This window comes from Falco cherrug, chromosome 13 (assembly GCF_023634085.1).
Source record: "Falco cherrug isolate bFalChe1 chromosome 13, bFalChe1.pri, whole genome shotgun sequence".
Taxonomy (NCBI): domain Eukaryota; kingdom Metazoa; phylum Chordata; class Aves; order Falconiformes; family Falconidae; genus Falco; species Falco cherrug.
This window is the reverse complement of record NC_073709.1, coordinates 13,951,609-13,969,491: the sequence shown is the minus strand read 5'-3', so window position 1 is coordinate 13,969,491 and position 17,883 is coordinate 13,951,609. Positions and strand designations below refer to the sequence as shown.

General features: G+C 37.4%; 1 protein-coding gene across 11 annotated transcripts in view; it reads right to left on the bottom strand.

Moving 5' to 3' along the window:
• LTBP1 (latent transforming growth factor beta binding protein 1) overlaps nucleotides 1-17,883 on the bottom strand; it is a 216,759-nt gene that overhangs the window by 55,287 nt on the left and 143,589 nt on the right. For 3 of the 11 annotated variants that reach the window (XM_055726094.1, XM_055726086.1, XM_055726088.1), the window contains 9 exons: nucleotides 17,392-17,559; nucleotides 13,958-14,191; nucleotides 11,948-11,970; nucleotides 10,835-10,937; nucleotides 10,132-10,230; nucleotides 7,960-8,085; nucleotides 6,683-6,808; nucleotides 5,846-5,968; nucleotides 2,096-2,215 (listed from right to left, as the gene is read on the bottom strand). In XM_055726094.1, coding sequence (XP_055582069.1) covers nucleotides 2,096-2,215; nucleotides 5,846-5,968; nucleotides 6,683-6,808; nucleotides 7,960-8,085; nucleotides 10,132-10,230; nucleotides 10,835-10,937; nucleotides 11,948-11,970; nucleotides 13,958-14,191; nucleotides 17,392-17,559 — 1,122 coding nt within the window. The remainder of the gene's footprint in view (nucleotides 1-2,095; nucleotides 2,216-5,845; nucleotides 5,969-6,682; nucleotides 6,809-7,959; nucleotides 8,086-10,131; nucleotides 10,231-10,834; nucleotides 10,938-11,947; nucleotides 11,971-13,957; nucleotides 14,192-17,391; nucleotides 17,560-17,883) is intronic. The other 8 variants (XM_055726087.1, XM_055726089.1, XM_027805267.2 and 5 more) reach the window with 4 other exon arrangements.

Sequence of the window (17,883 nt, the reverse complement as noted above, 5' to 3'; positions counted from 1 at the left end):
ACTAGACTTTCTAGGGCACAAAGTACAGGCAGAGGAATGAGATGAGGTTAAAAAAAAATAATACTGAAAATGGCACTAGGGAAAAGCAGCAGAGCTGCAACTGACCTAAACTAACAGCAGAAACAAATAAGTTTATGGAACAGTGGACTTAAACACCCTTCATAGATAACTTGGAAAATATTTTCCTTTCCAGCATATTTAGATTGTACATTATTGCAAAACTACAGATTTAAGGCAAACTGTCTGCATTACACGTTCTAAAATGTGTATGGCTCATTTCCAACATGATATAAGTCTAGGACAGACAGAAAATGAAGACTGATCACATCATTAAAGATATGAAAGAGATGTCTAGGCTTAGAACATTTCATAAAACAAAGGAAAAAGGCAAACTACATGCAATAATACAAGGAAAAAAGTATCAGCAACTTGGAACCAAGACTTAGCCCTTACATGACTTAGTTCTCTTTGCAAATCTGAGCAGAGCAGCAACTTCTTTTCTTTCATTATGCTCTTACTGACCCAGTTAGCAAGAACGAAGGAAGTGAAAATTAAGCCATGGCATTTTGAACCAGGCTATTTATATACATAGGTATAGAAGTCAAGCTTGATATCAGGTAAGAATGCAAAATAAAGTCCACTTTAATTTTTTTAAAAAAGGAATTAATTAAGAGGAAACCTTTCTAACAAAGTGCATGTGCCACATTCTTTGGAAGGGCAGCAGGAATCCAGGCAGGTGGCAAGGAACAAAACAAAGATGAACATGGAGTAACGTGTGCTAAGTGAACCAAATTGGTTTGTTGTAAACATTTCATAGCTTGCTATAACTCCATTAAAATCTATGAAATCACCCAAGAAATACTTTCCTCCAAAATAAGTCAAATGACATGACCACATAATGCAGCTATAACATGCTGATAAATTTTAACAAGCAGATATGTTCAGACAGAATTAATTTGCTACAATATGCCTTCTTTAGGAAATAGGGTGGTTGAAAAAGGTGTAATCTAAACAGCAAAACTGGTGGCAAGGCTCTGTCAGCCACACCATACGTTTTTCAGGTGCTTCACTGCAACTTGGCCCTAGTCTTGCTCCACAGATCAAAAGCCCATCTGTGGCTGGAGCACAGTAGATGCCCATATTACAAAGCTATTGCAACCAAAACAATGCTCTCAGACTGCTTCATGAACTGAACCAAATCACATCAACTGGGAGCAATTAGGAAATAAGCTATAGAAGTGCACTGCCGATCTGACCTACAACAATAATGCAAAGACCCCCTATGTAGGTTATGACACACCTGTTTGCGTCACATGATTACTCCAACCATCACAAATTATAGGCCATGCATTACACAGAGTGGACAGGAGGATTCACAACAGATAGCATTCACAATTGAGGTCAAATTTAAGTTTCTGGTAGTGCCCCAATAAGTGGCACTCAAAACTCCAAAAGATTCTTTCTTTTTGCACAACAGATTCATTGGCTCTTTCTTACCTATATCTCAAATAGAAAAAACTAATTAGGGGAGGGGGAGGAATAATCTACTATCTAAAAACAAATCAACCAAACTATAATGTGAGAAATCTGTCCTAAAACCCTAACCTAAAGTGAGACCAGCTGCTTTAAGATGTGCTAATGTTTTGCTGGAAGTATGGACAGTTAAGAAGTTCTACTAATACGCTTTGTGAGCAAATTCCCATATCCTATTGAAAAGCCTGCCAGACACACTGATATGTTAGCACTCTCATGGTTCTTCATTTTGTTAATATCTCCAAACAATGGCCTACTGGCATTTCACTGATGACACGCCCCTTTCAGTTCCATATTTTTTGTTTCAGGAATTCTGTTTTGTAATCCTGACTGCATTGTTTGCAGTGTAGATTCAATGTTCGTTTGTCTACAGTAAACCACTATTTCCTCAAATATACTGTGTCTGAGAACACAGCCATTTAAAAAAGTTTTGTGTTTTCAATTATTATTGAATGAAATGGGGACCCAGGGTACAGTGCTGTCATCAGGCTGTAACACTGATGGAATAGGAAATACACCATCTCAGAACAAGAACCAGAGACACAAAGAACACTGAACATACCATGGCACCGTCCATTCCAGCCTCTGAATCCCACTCTGCAAGGAATGCACTGGTAAGAGCCAGCAGCATTAACGCACTGTGCATCTGGGCAAGTGGCTGGAGTCAGGCATTCATCAATGTCTTCAAAAGAGAAGATAAAAGGAAATATGGTCAAAGCCATAACAGAACACAGAACAATAAACTAATCTGGTTATTCTGACTGTGCTCATGTTATACTAATACATTTAAAGACTTGCGTATGTTATCTGTTAGAGACCCAGGAAGGCCCAAGTTCACACAGATTTGTCCCAGCAAAGGGGCATCTCTGAAAAATAAACCAGTTCACAGTACATGCAACTGCATCTGAATTTTCTGTTAACTACTGCTAAGCTTCGGCAGGTCCTCCCTAACACACAGCAGACAGGATCTCTGGCTTAGGGAGGTAAGAGTAACTTTGTTTCCATCATGCCTTTACCATATTGAAGTGTCCTGAGGTTCTTCCTATAGTCAAGTCTCAAGAGGCTTTGGAAGAGCATTGCAACAGCCATAAAAATGTAACTGGCTTCTCAAAGCAAAGAGGAATTTGGTGTTCTCCAGGGTCCTAGAGTTATGCAGCACATAAGTATTAAGTGGACTATAAATTTGATTGTGTGAATGGTAATCAAAGATGCTTACAGGGAGTAAAGAGTTAATTATGTTTGAAAGAAGGCACAAGCAACACACATCACTGAGGCTGGCAATGCTTCGGGTCATTGTTGCATCAGGAGAGGTCCTAGTTTACCCGTGACTGTAGTAGCATGCAAGGGGGAATTGTAGTAGCATAGGAACGTGGCGATGCGGAAGATCACGTGTTGTGACGGAAACGTAGGAACCAAGTAGAAAACCGCCCACGAAGGGGCTGGCTTTGTTACTAGTATATAAATGCCTGTGTCTTTCAATAAACTGCCATTTTGCCTTCCTCTCCATGAGAGTCTGAGTGCTGATGGTCCCTCAGGTGCTGCACTGAGGTTTGGACACGTCATGAGCTACAACACATGACAAAACAAGAGAGGCCATAAAAACCTCATGGATCTTATGTTCAGGCTCTGAGCATCTACCAAGAACTTCTTGTCCTGCACCAAAGAAACCCAGAATGCATGCCATATATACAATCTAAAAGAGACCGCACACAATAATGATGTTCAAAGACAAGTTGCTGTCAAGTGACCAATGTTCAGAAGATGCTAGAATTAAAACTGTGTGGGCAGCCTCATTCCAGCCTGCTCCCATACTTCAGCATAATTTTACAATACGGTCTCTAATTACACAGTAATTATAACCTTTCCTACCAAATACTTGGTTCATGCAGTGCACAGAACTAATGAAATCGAAGTCACCTCTAAACCCAGCTTCCTAAGCTCCTGCCCCTTGCCTGCCCCAAGCATAGCAGTTTCATCTTCTGCAAATAAGGACTGCTACTCCAGCACAGCTAGTGGGGAGGTAATTTACTCCTAGTTTTAGGAACAAGCTCACAGAAGGAAAGTAGCCTCCCACACTTGTAATTTAACTGGACAATATTCCCAGCTTCAGCAAACTGAACATTCCAGCTCCAAACAACTCACTGGATGCAGGCAAATCACAGTTTTTCATAGAATCACAACTGTCCAGCTGAGAATACTTTCTCATAAAACCAGAACCAGGCCTCTTTAGCTGCTACAATGCAGACCTACAACTGTTTCTCAGTGAAACTGCTGTGAGATTTTTTTACTTAATTAACATAAAGATCCAGTTCTGCTAAAACCTGTTCTCAAAACTGCCTGGACTGTACCTGCCCTGAAAACACACAACATGAATGATGTATTTGGTACATAGATTTTCAGTCAAATTCTAAATGCTGCAAAGCTTAAATTAAAGAAGATTTTACAGGACTACTTAATTGTATGCAATGATTTTCAGCTATGCCTATAACACTATTCTACATAAACAATACTCTACAACAGCAATATACATGCACTCTATGTTTCCCAGGCTAGAGGCACGACAGAGCTGGTATGGTATAACCTGAAGGCAGGATGAAAATGAGATGAGGAAGTGTAAGCGAACTATGTGTGTTGTACGCAGCTTGGAAGATTCTTGCCTTTGTTTTTGAACTGTGGAGGAGGTAGAAAGGAGTTATTTGTGGAATCTGGAATCTGTCAGTATGGTGACTATAATGTGTAGGTGTAATGACATGGTGAAATGATTCCCCAAATGTGTCATTTCCTTGGTTTGATGGATTTAGTGTGGGAGGGTTTTTCCCTTGAGCAACCTTAAATAACTTTCAACAGAGAATTTGGTTTCAGAAATTGCATACTGTTAAGTTAAATGATAGAGTAGTACCACCACACTACTTAAAACACAAGCTAATAAGAAATCTGACGCACTGGGATGTTCTGATTTCTAGCCTATTTTAATCACAGATTCTCTACTGACAGAGAAGATTTGGAAAAAGTAGTTGTAAGAGTGCAGTGTGCAAAACATTTATTTAAATTTAAAAAAAAAAAAATCTGAACAGAAAGAGGAATCTTTTAGCAATGCTCAAAACAGCAAATATCCACAGCAGCTTTAAGTTGCTTATTTGCTAGGCAACCTAACATGTTAGCAATTTTATTCTGTCCTAAGTAACTTAGACTAAAGCATGAACAAAACTGTTTAACATGAAATGGCTACTTGTGGTTTTTAGTTCATATTTCAAGTTAAAAATGGAAAAAGAAAAAAGGACAGCAAAAAAGGCAGAAATACCACACTAAAAATAATGTGAAATTTCGAAGGTCAGATGTCCTAGATCTCCTGCAACATGAAATATTTGCTAGATATATATTTTCAAATTTAAAAAAAAGTCAACTTATCATTTGCTATCTGTTATAGGAGAAAATATAATTTTTTTTTGAAACATAAACTTAGTAAAGTATGCAGGGAAGGACTAACAATGAAGTTAAGAGATTCCATGGCGAGACCTGTTAAAATAGCTGTCCCAAGATGGTTCTGTCCATAGCAGAGGAACTCCTTTGCAGTGTTTTAAATCTAAATACTAGGAATTAAATTGTGGCTCCAGACATCAAATAATTGAAAAGATTGGAGAGTACTCAAAAAGGTTTCTTAGTTAAGATTGCACCCTCTAAGGATTCTTCCTTTGCAGCTCAAGTCATAGTCCTAAGCTTCCCTTCGACAGCAGGTAATGTTAATCATTCCAAACTGTGGTAACATTTGGCATTGTTTTGTGATATGAATAAATGGTGACTTCATCATCCAGGACATACTGTAGATAAAACAAGCAATGTCATTATGAATGTTCTGCCATTGTCAGCTGGTGTACAGTGGGAAGTTAAATGATCTGAAGGCAAATTAAATGAAGAAAGTAGCTGTGAGAGAAATCTGGTGGTAAGATGAAGCTAGAGAAATTGCCCACGGAAATAAGCACAGAGTGGGATGGGGAAAGGGAACTGTGAACACAAATAGATATAAAACCACTGTGTCAAGACATTCTATGTGAAATCAAATAGCAAATGGAGATTGAAAGGAATCAGAAGGACTACACCAGGTAGAAAAATACTAAGTTAAACATGAAAAAAATCTGTGTTATTTTAATACTTCCATCTAATGGCCAAATTTCTTCAAAAATAAAGAAATAGACGTAAAGTTTTCTGTTGAGATCAGAAACAGCAGTCAATGTGAACAAATGGCTTGTCCCAATTGCAGCTATTTGGTTTGCAACTGTCACTGTATCACTACTGGTGAAGAGTCCAAACCTACCTTCACATTCACCTCTCCTGTTCATTTGATATCCACTATCACAATATTCACATCTGTATGAGCCAACAGTATTTATACAAAAGCCTTCCCCGCAAGTATGAGGTCTTGAACATTCATCAAAATCTGCAGATGAAAAAAGAGAAGTTAAGAGAAACTGCTTCACCATGAAATCACTGAAAGTTTGCATCTCCTCTAAGCTCTGCTTTAATTAGACACGAGTAAGTTTGGACTTTTGAAGCTGTTTGCAAGCCAGAGCCCTACAGCTGTTGTTACTGAGCAGTTCCATCTTTACATCACTGCTTGTAATTGCAGAGAGAATGAGACCTAGAAACAACCAGGCTGTTGAAGGTGGCCAGTGAACAGCTCTGTGGTTGCAAACACAATGTGTGTCACTGCGTGTATATTGTGCTCAAGGCAGCACAAACCTGGAAAAGATCACAGCCAATTCAGGCTGTTTTTTTTGCTCTGCAAAGTCCATGGCTGTTTGCAGCTATATTTAAAAATACAGTTTGTTACAGCTGCTAGTGATTGAAAGAGTTCTGAATCTTTGTATTTTCTACCACAGAGGATGTTTTTACTAAATGGTAATTTTCCTAAAAAAACATGATACTGAATTAAGTCTTCTTTTTCAACAGTCATTTTGAAAAGTTGAAAATATCTGAGTAGCTCCTACATTATCACCATACCTAGTAAGAGACAGTAAAAACACTTCCTGACATCAGCCCAGTACCAATGACATTGAGGAAGAAAGCTGAAAATGGGACTTTAGGGGATTTTAGATAAGCTTCTTGATTCTTTTTCATATTTTTGTTTTCTATAAAGAAGACCAGTAATTACCAACGCAGTCGGTTCCATCTTCACTGGCCATGAATCCAGCTTGGCAAATACATAGGAAACTTCCTTCTGTATTTTCACAGCGTCCAAGGGAACAGAGATGGGGTGCCTGATTACACTCATTAATATCTATAAAAGAAATAAAACCATAAGACTACAGATTAACTTGATTTAGTTATGGTTCTTTTTGTGCATTCTATGCCATGCTTTTGAAAAGATTGATTTTATAATTAACTATTTGAAAAAGTATCTTTTTCGTTCCCCCAGAGCTACAAAAAAAGACATAGTAAATAGTTTTGATTGGAAAAAAAGTGTTTTTAATGGCTTAGACTGTAAGAACATTGCATTGACCTGAAGAATGTGATATGATTACTATTCAAATCACTACACTGAGAGCAGGCTGAGCACAAGCTACAAGCATGGAGCATTAACACAGTTTGGATGAAATAGAAGGATTTTAAGTTGCCATTTGGCTGTGTATGTGTGTAAATTATTTTTTAATACTGTAGTTGCACTGGATAGCACGCACACATAAGTATGAAGATACTGAATTTTTGGTAGCATGAAAAGTTGATAGTATGTAATCTGGCAACATGATATAATAAACTCTTCCTGATTCAAGTTACAGAGGAACCAGCACACTCTGAATGAAAGAAAGCTACTGACCCAGCTGCTTCCAAATCTGAAACAGCTCATGTAGAGCCAGTCTGGGCTCTGCCTCATCAGAGCCCTCTGTTCTAGAACTTACTAGCTTAGAAGGGGATGAAGACCTCACTTTGCAGATCTCCTAATATGCTTCTGGAATGTTTATGATATACTTTCTCTTTCCAGCAGAAGATTGAAAGGAAAGACCTAACAAACTGGTTGGATTTAGTCTAGCTGCAGAGCTGGTAGCTGGGTAAATCATTTGAGAAACAGGCACTAATTCATTCTTTCTCCGAACAGAAGTGTATTTCTTCCTAGCAGTCTGATAATTTCAGACACCTGATATAAAGCTGAGAAGAGCTGGTCTATCTAATCACTTTTTCTCTCATCTCACAATGGGAAAGCCTTTCATTGAATCAATTTCATGTTCATTTTTTAGCAGCTGAAAGGCTGTGTCAGACACTAGCTGGCAAATTTTATTTGACATACAAAAACTAGTTTCTATGCAGTTTGGAAGCTTTCAGTAGAGGAATCGATTCCTGACTGCTCTGTAGCGTATTTCCCCTGACCAGACTCTACATTTCAGGCTTTTCACAGCATGGTTATTTCAGATTTTTGAAACCATCCATTCATACCAGTGCACTTTGTCTGCTGATCATTAAGCTTGTACCCCTCGTAGCAGATGCAAGTGTATCCCACAGGCAAATTAACACAGTGTCCTGCTCCACAGATATCAGGATTTACTGTACATTCGTTGATTTCTAAGCAAACAAGAAAAAATTTAATGTTAAACTCTCCCATATAGTTCAGTAAATGCACAATATTCTGTAATCTAGGTAGAAAGACAGGCCTGAAAACAACTCTAAATCAAGTTTGTAAGTCCTGAGTTTCTGTAATGGATACCTTATCTGGAAGAATCTAGAAACTATCTAGGCCTTTCCTAGTGACATATTGTCATGTCCCATCCAACATCTATAAATGGGTACATAAAAAAAAATAAAGTAAAATGAAGATAATATAAAAAATGATACGATTTAACCTTTGCATCAAAAGTTAAGAAAATTACTGTAGTGGGTTTCTGATTATCTTTACAGAGTACTCGTCTGTTAATGGCTTGGAAGATAAGGAGATTCAGATATGGGCAGTGTGGGACACTAAGCCCTTAGAGTAGTTTTAGAAATTCTCAAAATGTATGTGTTACTGCAAAAAAATACTAATGACTCTGTTTAGTTGCAATTTAAACTAAGGTTATACAGCAGTATGAAATTGCAATTCCTGAAAAAGACGACAACATCTGTAAAGAAGAGTGATTTATCCAAACTGTTTAGAAATAGATTACATTTAAATTTAACTAAATCTTAAAGTACAGAATTAAGGCACTCAAAAACTTCTCAATTCTAACTGCATTCAGTTTTTTAAATCCAATTTAGGATTTTGTCCTACAAGTCTTACTTCACTTTGCTATCTCTTAAATATCTGAACAACACTTGGAACTGTATCTGAACAACAGATTGATTTGTTTGTTTATAGAACACAGCAATTTCTAGTTCTACTCTTTTTCCTGAGGAAGGAAAAAACAGCACAACATGGAAAGCTACCTTTTTTTTTTTTTTTCTAACTGGTGTGAGTTCCCATCAGGGTGACTTCCTCTCCCTATAAGGAAGCAGGGAGCTGACTGGCAGAAGGGGCACAGTCACAGCACAGCTGATTTCCAAATTTTGGTTTGACAATCACAATTAGTAAACTTTATTATGGGATTGACTAACTGTAATTATAGGTAATCTGAAGGAGGCAGCTGAATGCTCACAGAAGGACTCTTTACTCTTACAGTAGATTCAGGAGGATTTAACTGCAGACAGAATCGTACTTCAAACAACTGGGTTATTTAGACACTGTGTGCAACTCAAGCACACACTCCTGCATGAAAGAAAGCCATCTTTGAAGAGTTAAACTTTCATTAAAGCATGTGCAATTTCTCCCTGTGAATGCAAACTGGGAAACGTCTTGGTAGGCCTAGATATCGCTGCTACATACAATACTGCATCTTGAAGTATTTACCTGGCTATTACAATTGCTTCGAAGCCTGTGTTAATTCTGAGAGACTAGCCAACGTGACATTGTAATGTTCTCACGTATACACACATAGTACATTCACCTTTTTGTTTTCAAACTTAAAGCAAGTGAAATTTTCATGCCTTTTGGACACAGCCATTACTTAAGAGAAATTTCAGCTATGACAGGAGCATTACTTGCATTTCTGTTCTTTTCACTTCTTGACACATGGATGTAGAAAAGGCAACTTTAATCCATCAAAAAAGGAAGAAGCACAAACATCAAAAGAACATTTCAAAACATGTCTTACAGTAACTCCTCACCTGCTCTTTGTAGAACATGCCAATCTGCATCCCACAGTCTACATCCCTCAAAGAACATGATCACATATGCTTCATGAACACATGTGCAGACTCTCTAAAGACCCGACTTGTATCCAAGAAGTCTTCGGTTCTGGACTTTGGTTGCAGATCACAATCTGAGGTGGAATTATTATTTTTTTCCTCTCATCACTTATTTGTGGGCACAAGAACGGCAGGCACATCCTGGGAGGGCCCCAGGCCTGGCTCGTGTTGACAGTACCCTCATTGCTGTGTTCCTCTCTACTTTCTATCTCTCCCCAGAGTCTTTCTTTCTGTTCTACAGCTACATTCTCGTTGCTATTATAATTCAGAAGTAGCATGGAACAAGTTACAACATCAGGAACTCACAGTCATTTGTTAATTTATTTCAGTTCTAAAAAGGAAGTACAATACCTGTAACTTGAGTAGGTGCAATTACTTGACTTGCACTCGAAGTAGAGACTTCAGGAGCAACTTCAACAGGCAGAGGAGGAGATGTTTTCTCAATCACTACTGTGTGACATGGAATGGAAATCAATCACATCCAAAAAAACCCCCCTTAAAAGCATTAAAAAAACCCCTACCCTTAAATAATTCACACACAATACTGAATGAGCCAGACACTATGGAGCTTTTCATTAGTTTATTCTGCTTAGATCTGGTGTAGAAAAAAGTATAATTGAGTTTTCCATCATTCTACTGCTTGTGAAAAAACCTTAGGTGTTAAAGAAAGCAAGCATAATAGTAAAACTTTTGCAGCAAGAGTTATGCATAAATCTACAAGGAGGCACCTAAGCAAAGCTTCCTCTTGAAAAGGGCACAAGGCCTCAACTCCACTGACATTAAAGTTCTCATGTATGTAGTCCAGGATATCGCTTTTGCCTAAAATAGTTCTCTTTCCTAACAAGTCACTCAGCCAATGCCAACTTCTCAATTCCTCCCACTTCAGCTTCTGTGATTTATTTGGGTTTTTTTCCCCTTGCATTTTGCTCATGGAAAAATTGCTTGTGAAGCTTTGGTTGCTTGTTGATTAACCTCTGTTACAATTGCTATTGTCCAGTTCTTTGAAGGATTGTAAGCATTCTCACATACTAAAAGACAAATCAAAACAAGGTACCTGGGAACTGTGGATGCAAGTTAATTGTTGAAATTCCAGGAGAAAGCTGAGGCTGTCCCGGCTCTAGATCAGGCTGCCTTTCTTGATCAAGGGAAGCTAATTCCTAAAAAGAATTATTAAAAATTTACATTTTGAAAACATTAATTCAGCTACCATGACAACCCACAAACTGCTGGCTTGAGAAGCTGCTAACATTCTCACATGAGCAGCTTTTAATAGCAGATCATTAATTACCACCAATTTAAGCCTGAAAGAACATGGAATACTATGTTTACACACAACGGCATACAAATTAACATGAATTTTATTTGAAGCAGCCATTTCATGGAGCTTCTAAGTGTTTCTTTGGTTTTGTCCCTCCACAGTTCTCTCATCTTCTGGTCTTTAACTGCTTAGAAACAGTATTTAATTGCAGTTCAGCATCACACAAAAGTATACAAACACATAAGTCTCTAAGACTTCGATCACTGTGAAAGGTCTCTCTTAGCTATTGCACTGATCAACTTATTTTCATACAAGTGTAAGATGCTTGTATGTCTTTAGGAAAACGAAATTAAGTACAGCTTCAGTTATTCCTAACGAATCCCATTGTCTTCAGCATATGAAACCTCCAGAATGGGGGACTTAACACAGATACACACCTGTTCTTCTCCACTGAGTATACAGCAACCTTAAAACCCCTAGGAACTAACTTAGGCATTAATCCAAGTCTCTTAAGCAGGTGTCACAAATGCTTCTCTCAAAGCTTCATATGATTTGTCTCCAACTCATTTTTTCAAGCTGTCAGTCCCTGTAGCTCTCCTTCATATTGTCTGCATTTTTCAATATCCTCTTTAAACTACAGGCTCCAGAATGGGATAGTACAATACAGTACTAGACCCTCCACCATTGCCCAGAAGAGAAGCCAAAGTAATCTCTTTTTCTGTACCTCACTACCTGCCCGTTGTTGTATAGACTAATAACATGAACTCTTTTTGCCTCTGGGTTTGCACTGTAAGTCCACAGTGAGTTGTTTGTTCCTCATAAAACTCAAGTCCTTTTCAGAGATACCATATCACATCTCATACACATCGTCTGCATTCTATCCCCTAGATAAATCACATCATGTTTTACCTGATCAGGGGATGCAGTTGCCACTAAAACCAGAAAGAAAAAAAGAAAATTAATCAGACTTCACACAACATTTACTTACACATTCTATTTAAAACTGCTAGCACATTTGAAAGTGGTTGCTGCCATCGCAGAACAATTTCAGGCTCTAACCTTGTTTCAAAATGGTGCAAACCTGAAGTAGTGCTCCTGAAGCAAGTGTAAAAACTAACCTGCAACCAGAATAAGATTCTATACACTGACCAATGCTTGTAATTATTCACTCAGTACTCATCTGCCTTATAGGTTTCACAATTATTTGTTTCCTTAGAAACAATCCCAGAAACTGACAGGTTATTAACTCACTGATTGAACTTTTTTAATTCTTTCCAAGCAACAGCAACATCTGCAATTATTTTAAAGGTAAATTATACCATAATGATAAATAACTAACTATTAACAAATCTGCAAGAATTTATTGTAAAAAAAAAAATAATCAAGTTTTGAAATTTGCCTTTTATTTAAGGAAGAAAAAGTGGTTTGGTTTTTTTTTCCTCCTCAAAAGTGACTTTTTTTCTGGGAAGAAGAGGTAGAAATTTCACATAAATTTTTATTTTCCATTGCAGACTGCCTTTTTTGAATTTGTCTTTTACTGATAAAAATCTACTGGTTTCTGTAAAAAACCCATAAGAATATTTTTCACATTTTCTACAGGGTAGATTTAAAAAAAAAAAAATTTAAAAAATTCATTCTTCTTGCTCTGGCTTCTTCAGTATTAGTGGAGAGGCTGATTATCAGAACTGGGAGAACTAATAAAATCTCAAAAGTTCCAAATGCAAACATATACAAAAAAGGAATATAAAATTCAAGTGTGTATGTGTCATCGCTGACTTAGAGTAAGCATATTTTAAAAAGCATGTTTTTATTTTTAAAAACATACTTTTTATCTCCAGATTCTCTGTGTTTTAATATTTACTAGAATGTGATAATCTTTCTGATTACTCAGGTAATATTTTAGCAAATGATACACCACTTTTTTCCACTTTGCAACACAGAAAAGCTCAGAAGCTTATGTGAGACTTTATAATCCAGCATAGTCTGTAAGTATATTTGAATGGCTTATTTTTCTCTCCAGATTCAGTTTAGCTCCATTTTCTTTTTGAAAGCAAAACTACAGCAGTAATTTAAACTGGAAAGTAACCCATGTTGCACAGAATTTTGCAGTTAGCTGACAAACTTTCTAATTATAGCCTGACACTACAGATACATAACTGCTACTTGGAAATAACCTGTTAAGTACTCAGTATCATGAGAGGGTTCTTCAGCAATGCATTTTTCTTGTCTACAGTCGGTTCATGCCAAGTTTGCTGGCAATATATTTATAAAAGCGATGCTTTCTGCATTTCTTTGCTTCTGTATTTGTTTTAGACTCAGGAGAATTTTGGCTGCTACAAGTTCTTAGAGGAGCTTGCAGAAAAATTACTGAGAAAAATATCTTGAGTAGTCAACTAATCATTAAACAGCCCAGCAGAGAAGGACTGATCCAACATGGTCACACTGAGGAAGCACACAGCTGCAAGGGTGAGAGCAGACCATGTGAAGGGGATGCATGCCCACATCAGGTGGTGCTGATCTACAGGAGTGTACAGAAGGAAAATGATGCAAAACCCCTTAGCTTCCGCCACCCCAAATACTAGTAAATCAAAGCCTGAGTGGAGTCTTTGTTATATGTTAAAGATTATAAATATCTTTATAAAAGTCTTACAACAAATGTTTACTATTCTTTATAATAAAAATTAATGAGATTAAAGCAGTGTCTCTCTCCGTGGTGTTCTCAGCATCTGGTAGGAGCTACATATAAAATTTCAGAAGTAAATGATGTCACACAATACACTCCATGACATGGAATGTTCTGCTGTGGGAAGTGATGCTTCTCTGTCTGTCCTGCACTGTATGCAGCTACTCCGGCAAAGAAACATACCATTGAAGACACATGCACAGAAATATAGAAAGACTAAATTTTCCCACTCTCACCTTCTTGCACAGCCATCTCAGTCTCACTTTTCTGTGAGAAGGTCAGTGCCTCCACTGGCTCTTCCTTTGCTGGGAGAGGTGGAGGAGAAGTACCTTTAGCAACAGGTTGAGTAATCGGGATCTTGCCAATGACAGGTGGCTGTACTCTAACTGCAGGGTGATGATATAGCTTGTTTCTGTGAGGGCCAGAAACCGTATAACCCATTCCACCAGGGCAGATTTCCTTAAAAGCAGCTAGATTTGGGATGGGAAAATATTCCTTTTAGGAGTCTAAAAGTGCAAAATGTTGACATAGTGGAAAATATAATGACTACCACTAATAAATTTCATCTCATATTTTATATACATTTTTATAAAAAGACTACTTAAAGACAAGCTATGTATTGCATGCTAATATGACCAAGCATTCTCCCAAAAGCATGTTCTGGCCGTTACTCCCAGGAGGTTTCCACTCCAGTTTCCATCTTTCTTCAGTTATGTTTAATTGGTTGTTATATCAAGATAATTTTTCGTATGAATCCTCTTCAATCAGTATATCCTTTCTGAGTATGAATTTAAATATGCAAATTGTCATAATCATTTACATTGCATAGAGAATGAAAATCACTATTCCTATCATTCTCTTTTTGCAGAAACCAAAGGAAGAAAGCTCACCAGCCCTGTACTAGAAGAGCAGAAGAATATCAACCAGTAACAACATTCATTCACAGGATCCCATTTGACTACATCAGAGGTCTCATACCAGCCCTGATCCAAATTCCACTGAACTGAATAAGTCTCTCCACTGACCTCAACAGGCTAGATAAAAAAGATGGGGATCATAAAAAGTCAAATCAGCACTGGAAGAGAGGGGAAATAATCTCATTTATAAAGCTGCTACATAAAAGGTAATGAAAGGCAGCAGCACCTGCTCTGATTTCTGCAGCTGCTCTGAGCGTCAGGTTTTGCAGTCCTAGTGAAAGACCAAAATGAAAAAGAAATACAGGACAACCTTCATCCCCATCAAAAATAATAGCTATGCTCCTGTTAGGGACAGGGTGACCTTCAGGAGTCTTAAGGGGGCAGTGCTTCATTGTCTTCATTGGTCTGTGTAAAGCTATGTTGGGATGGAACACTGAAGACAGTCTCCCATATGCCCACTGTGATTTCTTAAAACTTCTTAAGAGATGTGTGGTGTGGGGCATTGCTAAGTTCACAAATTGTGCTTTGAACACATCAAGGTTTTTAAATGAATTAGCATCTAAAATAAAAACACAAAGTGCTACCTAAAGGTACTCCACAGGTGAATTCTTTAAATTACACATTAAATTGCAATACACATAATTGCATACTGGGTTCTGATGGTGTCTTAGTAACAGAAAAGATGGTCAAAATGAATAGATTGAGTGGATTCAGAATGATGAAACACTTTTGGTTGGGAAATGCTAATAATGAAACTTGCCACAAAAACACCCAATGAAGGCTGGGAATTCTGGTCAAAGGAGGAAGACCAAAAATTTGACACCTTCAGTCCCTTCAGATGCATACTCAGAATGTAGGAAATCTTGTTTCAGGTCATATTCTCTCAAATGCAGAACAGAAATGTGAGCATTATTCTACCACAGCTCTGATAAGTGCTCTCAACATCTAGGTATACCAAGCTGGCCTCTCTCAGTCTCTTTTGGAGCTGGTCTACTTTGTACAAACCTTTTAAAAGCCATCAGAGAGTGAGATCATGAGTTTTTAATTCAATGACTTAAGTTAACATGGGATGCTGCAGTAAATACATTACCCCATTCTGGAATATCCCACTTTCACACATTTTTCATAGAAAATTCTGAAAGATTATGAATTTAACCTGTTATAGAAAGGAACATGTTTTTAAGTCATGAAAGTTGTCATGAAATGGGAAAAATATTTCCCACCACAGCTCATCAGAATATTCCATTCACAGATTTTTCTCTTTGAAGTCTTTTCATTAAGAAAAATCACTAGAATAACCAATTCCACATAACAGTCAATGATTTATTTTTTATGACTAGAGAGCAGTCAACAAAGATATATTCTCTGCTCCAGAATGCACACAGTTGTGCATAAATCCCCATGCAATATTCTCATATGTGTAAAACACCTGCATTTAAATTTTGAGTCATCTGATGCAAATATGTTTTTTTCCTCATTAAAAAGCCATGGAAATGTTATTTATCTGGAAGTGAACTGGACTTTTAAAATCCTAATTAGTGATTCAGCAACCCAGTGGTCATGCAGGGAACAATGGCTTTAAAAATCAATTGAAATGTTGGTCACTTCTATTTCTGTAAGCTCAACTTAAAAAAAAAAGTAAGGAATCTGCTGCTCTCATCATGTTGCTGATGTTAGCTGTGGATTTTCCAAAGCAGCTTGCTAGTTCTGAAAACAGGAATCTTTACAAAATACTCTGGAGAAATACATGACCTGTATCAAAACAGTGACATCTGCAGCAGCTACTTCAGAAAGAACAGTGGATTACCATTACAGATACCAGGGCTAAAATACTGAACAGGCTGGACATCATGTATATTAATAAGCAATGATGCTTTTTTAAAAGATGAAGTTGACCATACATTTGGAAAAAAATTAATATTAAATTGTTTTTGACTAAAGACTCCAACTTTGGTCATTTAAGTTTTAAGCAAAATCAGGGAATAGAAGGTACTCAAAAAGCAGCAATCAATATCTATAATATGTGGTACCTTAATCTATGAGCAGCCTACATAAGGGTGATGACCAGCCAAGCTGGTACTTTCCAGGACCTTATATATTTAAAACCAAAGCCAGTAGAACTCCAAATGAACACTGATAATACAAGGGAGCTTTTTGTATCAAGTAAGGAATTGTTTAACTGGAAGGTGGAATGAAGCGTTTAACTACCAGTTTATTGTTAAGAAGGGAACACCATGCTTAGCATATTCCTCAGAATGGATGGTAAAGACATGAAGGAAAGTTAGAAAGCAGAGATACTGTTATACATATCCCACAAACTGTAACGTAAACTACAACACATGTCTTTCTCCTAACTCTCAAAAGCTGCCATCCTTTCACCAGTGCCTTTAAGAACTGTAGAGTATTAATCAGATTTGGGGTTAATTTCCCAGTATCTATAGTCAGAATCTAATGTGCAACAAATTTATCTTCATGTGATGGAGAATCAAAGTCCAAGGACATATTCCGAGATGCAAATATTGTTAATCTGGAATTCTATCACCACATATCAAAGATAATTCCTTTGTTTTAATCACAAATCCCTATGAACAAAACTACTATATATGTTTTATTCCACTATCATGTAAGAGAAGAGTCAAAATTTACTGAAGGACACTTGTTTAAAATCAAATCTTGGGTATATTTTTTTAAATGCATGCATAACAAATGCAGGGTGGTGGCAAGAGCTTGGATTTTTAATGGGCAGTTCTTACCTGTTCCTGGAAGTGGACACTTCTCACACTGCGGGCCCCAGGCTTTGCCAACACTGCAACAGCAAAGCTGCTTGCTGAGTTGAACAGAAAGAGGATGCATGCATTGCTTTCCTGCACTAACAAACCGGTAGCAGGGTCCTTTCTCTTCAGCAACTATAGGATTATCAGCTGCAATGAGAGTGGAAGAGAGGATGGTACTGTTCACATGAAAAGCAAAACAGAGAAACGCCACTAGAGTTCCAACACCAGTTAAATGGATTAATATCATCATCTGCAGAAGTTTCAAACACCTATCTGAAGCCATAATCACAAAATAAATAAAATTCTTATTTTGCATCAAACACTCCTGAATTCTAACTCATCCTAGATCAAGGATAAAAAGTATATTAAAGAAAAAAAATTCCAAACCAGCAGTTGCCATGCTGCCACAGTAGAGTCAGAATCAGCCCTCTCACTTGTACACAAGTCCAGTTACTGAAGACTAAGGTCAAT